This window comes from Apium graveolens, chromosome 1 (assembly GCF_009905375.1).
Source record: "Apium graveolens cultivar Ventura chromosome 1, ASM990537v1, whole genome shotgun sequence".
In the NCBI taxonomy this organism is placed as follows: domain Eukaryota; kingdom Viridiplantae; phylum Streptophyta; class Magnoliopsida; order Apiales; family Apiaceae; genus Apium; species Apium graveolens.
Window position 1 is genome coordinate 140,965,168 of NC_133647.1, and position 11,979 is coordinate 140,977,146.

Below are 11,979 nucleotides of genomic sequence, written 5' to 3' on the forward strand. Positions count from 1 at the left end.
AGGACGCGTCTAGAAACAGAAAAAGCTATTTTGGAAGGCAATGTATCCTCAATAGAGAAGCAAATGGACAGCGTCATCGCCCTGAATTCCACCATGCAGCTGGAGCTTGACACCCTGAATGATGATAGGCTGCATGGATGGACAGAGGAGAAAAAGCTAGTTTACCAGCACGGCTTCCAAGCTGGGTTTGAAGAATGGTGCTCTGGGTTTATTGCCAATGACCCAGAGTATACATTCTCAAAGTTTGATGCAGATACCCAGATATGGGTAAATGATTTCAGGGTCAGGGCCGCGGACTCTATTAAGAACAAGAGGATTTTTCTAGGTTTAGAGGAAGAGGACGTGTCCCCTGATCCTGCTCCACTTCAGACTCGGCCTCCCCCTGCAGACGACCAAGATAAGCCACAGGACGCGCCCCCTGCCTAGGACGCGTCCTATGTTTTACATGCACTTTACTTGAACTATTTTAAGGGTGCGGGCCCCTTGAAGCCTTGCAAATTGTAGGGTCTATTTTTGAACTTCATTCGCTTGTACTTCTTTATGAAGCCTCTTTGCCTTACCCATGCATATTTTTACTTCAGTATTCTATTTTGCCATTCATATGGACGCGTCTTATGTTTAGGACGCGTCAATTTTTACCATTACAAGTCAAGCGAATATCCGTTATGGGCGCGTCCTCTCAGTTGAACGCGTCTTTTTTTTAAAAATATACAAGCATGGCCCCATGTTATACCTGCGTATTTAATCAAGGCACAAAGCACAAGTGGGCGCGTCTTATTGTTTTGACGCGCCTCACCTTAGATCCAAAAATACATCATCCTTCAGGCAGGACGCGTCCGTAGCAAGGACTTTTTCTTTTTCAATTATGTTTTGTCAAAATTATAGTAACATTCAGCTTAAAGGAGCATCAACCAAGATAACTTGAGCGCGTCCTTGAAAATAGTATACTTCCTAGTTCCATTTTTCTTGAGTTTCATTGTTCCTTTTGACAACCATTACTTCAGTTATCATTCGTATAAAGCTCTCACTTAGGGCGCGCCCTATGTTTAGGACGCGTCATGCAACTAAGCAAACCAAGCAAATATCTTTTTGGAAATTTTCAAAATTTTATTTATAATGCGCTCTGGTGTCAAAAGTGCACCAGTCCCACGGCTACTATGCTCTGTGGGGAAATTATTTCTAAAAAATGACCCTTCAACTAGTCCCAAAGTAAGTAGTACATGCAGTACCCCCTAGGCTAGGAGGAATTTATTTAATTCTAGCCTATAATCTGGTCATAACTCAAAATGATAAAAGAATTATGTAAGGGGCCAAAGCCACGCCAACTGTAATACTTTCGGAGATGTTCCGTATTCCAAGCTCGCGGTACTAGCTTCCCGTCCATATCTTCAAGGTGATAAGTCCCCTTCCACATGATGGACTTTATTCTGTACGGTCCTTCCCAATTAGCTCCAAACACTCCATGTTGGGGGTTCTTTGTATTGAGCATCACTTTCCTAAGTACCAAATCCCCCACCTTCAGCAATTGTCCTTTTACCTTCTTGTTATAATACCTTGCGGCGCGCTGCTGATACGCCGCTAGCCTTAGCTGAAAATTTTCTCTCATCTCCTCTAAGAGATCTAAATGAAGCCTTTGATTAACCTCAACATCTTCTTTCCCGTAACAATCTCTGCGAAGTGATCCCGATCCAACTTCCACGGGACCATAGTTTCGTAGCCGTAAGTTAGCATAAACGGCGTTTCTCCCGTAGTAGATCGCGGCGTAGTGTTGTATGACCACATCACCTTCGGGAGTTCTTCAGGCCAATTCCCTTTACGTTCCTCCAGCTTGGTTTTGAGGGTATGCTTTATTATTTTGTTAACAGCTTCTGTTTGTCCATTGCTTTGAGGATGATAGACTGCCGCAAACTCCTTCTTGATTTTCAATTCCTCACATAGCTGTCGCAACTCCTTGCTATCAAACTGCTTTCCATTGTCGGAGACAAGCTTGTAAGGGATTCCAAATCTACATACAATTGAGTTGAAAACAAAATCTCTGATTTTCTTTGCGGTGATAGTAGCCAGTGGCATAGCTTTGGCCCATTTAGTAAAGTAATCGACCGCAACCACTGCATATTTGACGTCTCCTTTAGCTTTCGGCAATTCCCCGATAAGATCAATTCCCCACATGGCGAACGGCCACGGGCTTGCCATAGGCGTCAAGAGTGTCGCCGGCATAGACGAGTAGTTTGCAAAGCGCTGGCAGCGATCACATGCCCTGACGAAATTTGTAGCATCTTCTCTCATTGTGGGCCAATAATACCCTTGGCGCAAAACTTTCATTGCCAATGAACTACCCCCCGAGTGATTGCCACAGATTCCTTCATGCACCTCTCTTAGGATGTAATTTCCTTCTTCTTCTTCAACACACCTAAGCAGAGGTTGGTTGAACCCTCTTTTGTACAGGACTTCGTCGTATATCACGTATCTTGCAGCCTGATAGCGGAGTCAGCGAGCCATAAACTTATCCTCGGGGAGTGTTCCCTTGCGAATATAAGCTAGAATGGGCGTCATCCATGTTTCCTTGGGAGCCTCATCCACTTGCATAGTTTCTACCTCTGGGATACTAGGAATCTCCTGGATTTCAAGGGGGATGGATCCTAACAACACAGCCTCTTGTTGCGACCCCATTTTTTCCAGAGCATCCGCATTACTGTTCTTCTCCCGTGGAACACATTCCAATCTAACTTCTTTGAACATTCCAATCAGGCGCTGTGTACATCTCAAGTATAATTCTGTTTGTGGGCCTCGCACTTGAAATACCCCGTTCACCTGATTCACTACCAACTCTGAGTCACTTCTTGCAATTAAGTTCTGCACCCCCATTTCCAAAGCGATTTTCAGGCCATTAATCAGCGTCTCATACTCCGCATCATTATTGGTTGCATAAAACTTGAAATGAATGGCGCTCATCAGATGGTGGCCTTCCGGAGATACAAGTACTATACCCGCACCCGCTCCTTCATGGTTAACCGCCCCATCCACATGCAAGATCCACCAAGGATGCGGAAACTCTTCCAAAGACTCCTCAGAATGAGGCGGATGCAGCATTACCAAAGCTTTATCATCTATTTCAGAATCAAATTCCAACAAGAAATCGGCTAAGGCTTGCCCTTTTATCGTTGTTCGAGGTACATATTCCAAATCAAACTGTCCCAACTCCACATCCCATTTCAGCATTCTGCCTGATGACTCTGGTTTGTGCAGAACCTGTCGCAGCGGGTACGCTGTACGAACTTCAATTCTATGGGCTTGAAAATACGGTCGCAATTTTCTTGACGCAAGAATTAGGGCGTAAACCAGTTTCTCTATGCTTGTGTAGCGAGTTTCAGCGTCGTGTAACCGCTTGCTCACGTAGTACACTGGTGATTGCTGCCCATCTTCTTCTCTTACCAGAACTGCACTGATCGAATATTCAGAAACTGTGAGGTACAGTATTAGAGACTCCCCATCCAACGGCTTTGACAACATGGGAGGGTTTCTCAGTTGCTCCTTGATTCTTTTGAAAGCATCTTCACATTCTGGCGTCCATACAAAGTCTTTCCCATCTAATTTGATCGCCTTAAAAAATTCCTTGCATCTATCGGACGACTTGGAAACAAATCGATTTAACGCGGCGATTCTCCCAGTCAAACTCTGCACTTATTTCATATTGGTGGGTGACTTCATATCCATCAATGCCTTGATCTTTGTGGGGTTGGCCTCAATTCCCCTGTGGTTGACAATGAACCCAAGAAACTTGCCCGACTCCACGCCGAACACACATTTTTGCGGGTTTAATTTCATACGAAACCTCCTCAGAATGTCAAACATTTCCATCAAGTGCTTGATGTGGTCACCCGCTACCTTGGACTTTACCAGCATATCATCCACATACACTTCCATAGTTCTTCCGATTTGATCCTTGAACATCATGTTTACCAACCGCTGGTAGGTCGCGCCAGCATTAATCAATCCAAACGGCATTCCTATGTAACAGTATAACCCCCTGTCAGTAATGAAAGATGTATGTTCTTGATCGGGGCCATACATCGGAATTTGATTGTAACCGGAGTATGCATCCATAAAACTCAACAACGCGTGCCCCGCCGTTGCGTCAACCAACTGATCGATTCTTGGCAACGGGAAGCTGTCCTTTGGACAGGCCTTTTTGAGATCTGTGAAATCCACAAATGTTCTCCACTTCCCGTTCGGTTTCTTCACCAGTACCGGATTTGCAAGCCATTCGGGGTAGAAAGACTCTTTGATCAGCCCCACCTCCAACAACCGGTCCACTTCCTCTTTTAACGCTATTGCCCTTTCTCCACTTACCGGGCGGTGTTTCTGACGTATGCCTTTGCAATTCGGGAGGATATTCAAACGGTGACACATTACCTCCGGGTCGATTCCTATCATATCTGAATGACTCCATGCGAAAACATCAAGATTTGTAATTAGAAAGCGGGCAAGACTTCCTCTCATCTCATCATCCAACTGGGATCCCACTTTCAAAACCCTGCTCGGATCATTTTTATCAACTGGAATAGATATTGTGTCTTCGGCCGGTCCCGTCTTTTCAGCGGGCATAAGGATCCTGGGATCCAAATCGAAATCAAAGTCTCGGGGGTCTTCGACTTCCACTTCCGCATCTGAGAGCGCGTCCTCGTTTGGAGAAGCATCAACCTCAATTTCATTCAAGGGCGCGTCCTTTTTTTGAGGAGCATCCACCTTGAGGTTATTCCCGAGACCTCGTAAAATCTCACTTCTTCCCTCCAACTTTTCCCCGTTAACTTCTTTCTGTATGATCGCCTCTGTATGGTTCACCACCACTTCCTCCACGCTACGGATCCTCGAAATACGTCCCCGCGTCAAAAAAGAGTTCCCAGAGACATTGGTTTCTTCCTTTCCGGGGCTTTCAATGAAGTAGTGGGCATGGACCTCTCCACTTGGTTTTGTATGAATATCTTCTACATCCTCAAATGGGAGACCTTTCCCTTCATACCTTCTTCTACGAAATTCCTTGACAGCCTTATGATAGCAGTCGCGTGACTCATACTGTGACCCTCTCAGACTACCAACCCCGTTTGGCGTTGAGAACTTTATCATCAAGTGGTGTATCGAGGTTATCACCCTGAATGCTCGCAACCAAGGTCTGCCGACCAGCACATTGTGCGCGGAATCCTGATCTAGCACCTTGAATTCTATCATTTGGGTAACCGACAAGGCTCCTTCCCCGAGTGTGACGGGAAGCCTGACAGAACCCATAACTCTCACTGTCTCCCCAGTAAAGCCATAGACGTGCGCATCTTCGAAATACATGTCACTATCTGGGAAACCCATCTTTTTGTAGGTGCTGTAGTACAAGATGTTTGTAGAACTCCCATTATCCAAGAAGACTCGATGTACGTTCATTACCCCAATGAGCATGGTAATCACCAGCGCATCGTTGTGAGGATGATGCACCCACCTAGATTCTTTTTCCTTGAACGTAATATCAGCGGACTCCCCCTTAAAGACCTTCGGGGGTCTATCTTCCAAGCTGTGGATGTTGGTGAGCGGTGGATGTCGCGTTTCTCTCGCGTTTTTCTCCAGTGCTCGATTACTATCACCAACAAAAGGGTTTCCTCCAAAAATTACCCTGATACTGCCAGCCCTCTGGAACTTGTCCTCTGCTGTTTTTTCAACATCCTCCGCCCGCGGGGGCTGTTTTTCATCCTTACCCTTGTCATCAAGTCCCCTGCGTCGCTTCACCTTGTCAATCCATTCTCCTTGGTATCCTGCCTTGATCAATTCCTCAATCTCATCCCGCAAGTGACGACACTCATGGGTGTCGTGGCCAGTAGACTCATGGTAGTCACAATATTTCTTCTTGTCTCTACTCTGCCAGGAAGTTAAACGGTCGGGCTTCTTGAAGATTCCTCTATCCTTATTTACCTCGAAGATATGATCAATGGACGCTGCCAGCGGTGTATAATTGCTGACTCTTCTCTCGTAGTTCGATGGTGGGCTCCATTCTCTCCGCGAGCTCACAGCATTTACCCTATTAGGGCTTCTGGCATTTCGCCAATAATCTGGGCTCACGGATCTGTCCCTTCTCTTGGATCGCCCCTTGGAGTTATAGGCATTGTCATTCTTTTTTGTTTCTACAAGCGACTGCTCGATTGCTTTGAACGACTCCGCCTGCGTAAGCACATCAGCCAACGACACTGGGTCCTTCCCTTGTAGGTGCTTCCAGAAATCCGTCCCCACACGCAACCCAGCTATAAGCAATATTTTCAATGTTTCATCAGTTGCACCCCTCACCAAAGTAGATTTTGCGTTAAACCTCTTAAAATAAGAAGTCAAACTTTCACCTTCCTTTTGTTTCACATTAGCCAGCGTGGTAACAGGTGGTGTGTACTTCACCGCGGCTTGGAATTGTGTCAAAAACAAAGTTTTCATCTGTTCCCAGGATGTAATTACACCTGGATCAAGTTTTTGGAACCACTGCTGAGCGCCTTCTCTGAAAGTGGCTGCCAAGAGACGGCATCGAGCCAAATCAGGTACTTGATATACATCCATTTCAATGTTAAAACGCCCCAAGAACTCCACAGGATCAGAGTTCCCGTGGAAACGCAAGTCATTGGTTGTGTTCCTGTATCCCGCGGGCAATTGCGCCTCCCTCACAACAGCAGCAAAAGAAGAAGGAGCTTGCGCAGTCGCCGCCACTCTTCCTCCCTCAAGATGGTTGAGCAACCTCTTGAGGTCGTTCACATTAAATGTCCCTACCCCAGGAATGGTTTGAACATTAGGCTGCTGGGGTTGCTCTACGACTTGCTGAAATTCCCCTTGATTACCCCCCGGGTGTGGCGGAGGACCTCGCCGCCCCTCGCCCCGAGGCTGCGGCGGTGGCACGTTACCATTTTGGTCCTGGATATTTTCCCGTACGCGAGGTTCATCTTGACCGCGTCGCAGAATTTCATCATTGTTCTGCATTCTCACTTAAATTCGCCCGCCGTCCTGGTCATGAGGACGCGCCCCAGACCCGTTACCAGTAACGCTGTGCGAAGCTACGGGAATAACGGCGGGGGCTTCTCCAGCGGAGTGCGCTCCACCTCTCCTACCATTGTAAGGGGCTTTTCCGTATTGATATCCCATTCTTCCTCGTCCATTCCTCTGATATCCTCGGTAGTAATTCCCGGGCCTTCCTCGCGGAGGGGCATGCTCGTGCTCGCGGTGCCGCACCCCGTCATCCCTTTGGAATGCGGGGGGCACACGCGTCGTATCACGGGGCCTCGCTTCTCCGGCGTTTCCTTCCTTTTGCCATTCTACCAGCAACATCCTCAAATTGTCGTCCTCCAACCTTATGCCAAGCCTCCTTTTCAAGGCTGAAAGATCCCTTCCTCCCTCATCTTAGTTTTGAGTGTTCTCCGCACGATGACGCTCGTCCATCGTACGCCCAGACCTATGCGGGTGTGGCACTACCTGGTTGCCCAGGCGAGGCCTTTCTCTGCCTTCAGTGTCCTCATCCGTAAGCTCCACAATAGGTTCTACATCATCCGAATACTCCAAACATCGTGGAGTGATTCGGGGGTTTTCCCCGCTCCCCTGGGTATCTCCCTCAACTACAGGGGCTTTTTCCAAGGCATGACCATGACGGGGGAAACGACGACCTCTCCTCGTCTTTCGACGCTCTACCGTGTTCAGTCTTGAGTTAAAACTGTTAAGAGTATCCCCCATGCGATATAATTGCTCCAATATATCAGCGTTGCTGATGAGAACTGGAGCTGTCCCCCCTACGTCCGGAGCCCTTGGTGGATCTGCCATGTTTCTGGGAACGTAAGGTTCATGGCGAGTATAACGCCCCCCGCCTTCTCCTTCTGACCTACTGTCACTTCCATCATAAGAACTTCCATCACGATTGTAAGACATCTTTTTCTCCCAAGATTGCAACCTTAATTAGCACCCCTCCTTCTAGCGCCAATTTGTTGACTGAGGAATCTGGTAACAACAAAGATTGAGGTTTCTCGCCGGAACTAAGATCTGTGACGGTGGTTCTTCTGCCAGAAACTTAAGCGGTGTGTGGTTGATTGTGGTTGTTTTAGGCTGAGATTGATCAGAATAAGTGGTGGCTCTCTTATCAGCTCTTAACTTCCTACCCTCTCAATGTGCCTACGTACCCTTTATATAGGGATCAAGCCTGGCGTAGTTCTCATAGAACAAGAAGTCTAATAAGTTTAGACTTCTTACTCCCAAACCCAGTAGAAGCCCATCCGATATCCATCTTCCGCTAGCTTTAGGAATGTCCAACTATGAGGCCCAACCGCGAAGGCCCAAGGCTCGTCCGTAATCGTAGGACTTCACGGATAGTGCATCTCCCTGCGCAAGGATAACACTCCGCTACAGCTATCTCCCTTGATTTACGAACGCAGGTATAGCCATGGTTCACCCCAAATGCCAGACGCGTCCCTGTCCCCCGAATGAGGATAACCCACCAGATAGCAAGTCAGGTGATCCCAAGCTCTTGGGTGCAAAGTGCAGGATGACTCCAAAGTTCTCCAACGAGGACACCCGTTGAATACAAGAACAGAGCTCCCAAAGCACACACCAAAGTAAACCCCACATCCCCAACGAGGACACCCATTGAATACAGGAGGAGGCCTTCAATCATCAGGCATACCCCTGGAGGCCTTTAAGCTTTTCACGGACATCCCCCTCCTTGACCGTCTCAAGGAGGGAATTCTTCAAGGAGTACCTGTAACAAATATATTAGTAAAAATAACCCCCATTGCTCCTCTCCATGCAAGCTTTATCCTGAATTCAACATCAAAAGTATATAGATCAAACACAGGACGCGTCCTCACCCTTTGGGCACGTCCTCACCTCCATAAATCCAAACATGTTTCCTCATTAACCGTTCCTTATAGCATTCAAGATCACAGGACACGTCCTAGAATATAGGGTGCGTCCTTAACCTTATTAGACTTACACCGTCTCCTCTAAACCATCATGCACAATATTTCACCTTCAATGACGCATCCTTGCTAAATTAGGCGCGTCCTAGAGCGTCCATCACCATAAGATTTCATCTGCCAAGCACTTTCATAAACATTGACGCGTCCATAAAGCCTGGGCGCGTCCTTCCTTGACCATGCACTCTTCTCGCCTCGTAACATATCCCTTCTCAAGTAGGCGCGTCCTGAACACTTGGACGCGTCCTCACTTTCACAACGCAATACTGAGTTTGACTGTAATTAGCCCGCGTTTGACCCGAGTCAATCCAATGCCAAATTTTGGGTATAACAATATATGTCCTATTTTTTTCTAGAGTTAATTTATATGAAAATAACTATTTCATTTAACATAAGTAAATGTTTACAATGTTAATCAGAAAAGATTGCAATAGCCAACTAATAACGCATTATTAATTTAGTGTCATAATTAATTTGACATATAAGCCCACTTTACAATAGTACGAGTTTTCATATAATTTGTACAAGTTCTATCTAGTATATCGTGTCTCATATTTACATTATTACATGTTTTCTGTGCTATTATTATTATGTTTATTACTATATTATATACACGGCAAGTAAAATATTACGTTAAATATTGTTAAACCTGTTATTTTATAAATTATGTTCTAAAAATATCAATAGTGTGATTGAAAATCTTGTACATTTGGGAAGTATACTATGTAACACGTATTGATGTTAGAAAATTGTTCAGTTTAAACCTTAATTGTGTAATACATGAGATTGGCTTATATTCGAATAAAACAGAGCTAAACCCAAAGTGGATATGAGAAAATATTTTGATGATAAACTTGAGTAGAAGAATGTTTGATTTTACCTCATTCTACATCCCTGTCAAAAATTAACTAATTCAAAAATATAAAAAGAAAATAATTATTATAAAAAAATAAAAATATAATATAATTAATATCTATTTAATCATAAAAAATCAAGTGCAATAAAAATTATCAGGGTGATTGATATATAATTATAAGTAAAACTAATGACACTGAAAAAATGGGAGTTATATAAATAGTATAAAGTAACATTTTACTTACTCAAAAGTTAAAATAAAAAAAATATGATACAAGGAGATAATGTAGCTTATCTAATAAGATTTTAAAAGTGAACTTATCGATATATGTAGCACAGTGGTAGAGACATCCAATTATTGGTGTGTATATAAGTTCTTCTTATTTTTAGAGCACATTATATAAGGAAGGCGTTTGTGTATTTTTTTAAAAATTAAAGGGCAAATTCGTAATTTCACAGCCAATAAAATGACTCAATTTACCCTTACTTGTCATTTAATATATGGAAGTAGATTTGAACCGATATTGATCAAAGGATTGGACTTAAATTCAAATTCAAAATTGATTAAATAATAAAATCTAAGTTCAAATTCAATTTGACAAAAAAATGATGATTCTATATAAAATTATTAAAATAAATCTATCTCTTCTATATATAATAGGAGAATAAAGGTATAATATTAATGAGATTAAAGAGTCTCATTGAAAGGACTAAACTACCCCTATTTTTAATATTCATATAAAAGATGTTGTTTGTGGGAATCGAACTCGAGATATTTCATTCACCTATACGGCCTCATACCACTACATCATATTGTCACATGTGCTTTTTATCATACACATAATATGTAAGTGTGCTAAATGAATATTTTATTTAACTTTAAAGATAATTACTTGAATTCCGCAAGAAAAGGATAGTTACTTTAATATTTGTACAATTAATGTTAAAGAATTGACTTCCAGATATAAAGTTAGGCATAGTACATAAATGTATCTTATTTATTATGTCAGGTCACACAACACTGTAGAAGGGGGTTGAATACAGTGTTTAATACAATCAAATCGATTTCAAACACAAGTAACTGTAAATAGATATATTCAATATAATAAATTTTGTTACAATGGAACTGTTCTCTCTCAGTGATGAACAAATATCACGAGAGCTGTTAGGTTACAATGTATGATTTTCTCGATAATGATAACACATATAGTGTAAACCTATGTTTGTGTTTATATAGTACACAGTTACAAGATAACTTCAAATTGATATGAAAATAATTATGTCTCCTAAAATATATCAATCAGATATCTTATACAAGTCTTCTTATCTTCTAACTCTTTCCATGCATATCTTCTTTTGTATTAGTCTCGATCTTCTTTCCTGTAAATCAGCTTCCTTCCTTAACTGTAAGTCCTCCCGTACTTAAGTTCTTATATCTATCTTCTGATATTTATCTTTTGATAATCTAAGTTCTGATATCCTTAAGTTCTGACTTCCAGCAAGTACTGATTCCAGTAAGTACTGATATTTCCTGTTTGTTAAGATCTGAAAACTAAACATGAAACACATTAGACATGACATCACAAATATATCTAACAATCTCCCCCAACTTGTAAATTATGCAAAAATATACAAGTTAATAGATTTGATGATGTCAAAAACATTTAAGTTCAAATGCAATGAGTTTAATAAGACTATTAACTACAACTTACAGTCCTTGTAGCTTTACCAATATCAATGGATCAATTTGAATCCATAATGATTCTTACCAAAATCTTTTACCAGCTTATCTTCAGCTTTTCTCAGAACTTCAACTAACTGTGCTTTGACCTGCATCAGTTCTTCATCTTTATTGTCACCAATTTGATAAATGGTTGTTCTGAGAGCTTGAATTGATGTTCTTTCAAGTCCATCACCAAGTCTGATAACTCTAGGATATGAAGAGTTTTCATTATAACATAAGCATCTTCCTTTCAGAATAACTTCCACCTTAGCAGAGTTCTTCAGCATAGGAATTTCTCTTCCATCATCTTCAGTAATCATTGGTATATACTGAGAAGTCTTTGTACCAGATATTCTAAGTAGATCTCTTATAGCCTTCAATATGTATTCTGACCATCTTCTTGTAACATCAGATTTTACTTCCAGAAGATAG

At 42.7% G+C, this 11,979-nt stretch overlaps 1 protein-coding gene across 1 annotated transcript; it reads right to left on the reverse strand.

The window, feature by feature from the left end:
• Positions 1 to 1,258: 1,258 nt before the first annotated feature.
• LOC141707460 (uncharacterized) lies at positions 1,259 to 6,993 on the reverse strand. Its single transcript, XM_074510638.1, has 4 exons — positions 6,855 to 6,993; positions 4,141 to 6,530; positions 2,596 to 3,675; positions 1,259 to 1,270 (listed from the first exon to the last, which is right to left on the reverse strand). Exons 1-4 carry the CDS (start codon positions 6,991 to 6,993, stop codon positions 1,259 to 1,261), a joined length of 3,621 nt encoding a protein of 1,206 aa, XP_074366739.1.
• Positions 6,994 to 11,979: the final 4,986 nt, after the last annotated feature.

Excerpts from the sequence above, each read along its gene's own strand:
- LOC141707460 (XM_074510638.1), bottom strand. The coding sequence starts at position 6,993 with ATGCAGAACAATGATGAAATTCTGCGACGCGGTCAAGATGAACCTCGC. Across the intron at positions 6,531-6,854 it reads TCCTCCGCCACACCCGGGGG|CCACTTTCAGAGAAGGCGCT; the intron begins GTAATCAAGGGG and ends GTCTCTTGGCAG. Across the intron at positions 3,676-4,140 it reads TGCCAAGAATCGATCAGTTG|AGTTTGACTGGGAGAATCGC; the intron begins GTTGACGCAACG and ends AAATAAGTGCAG.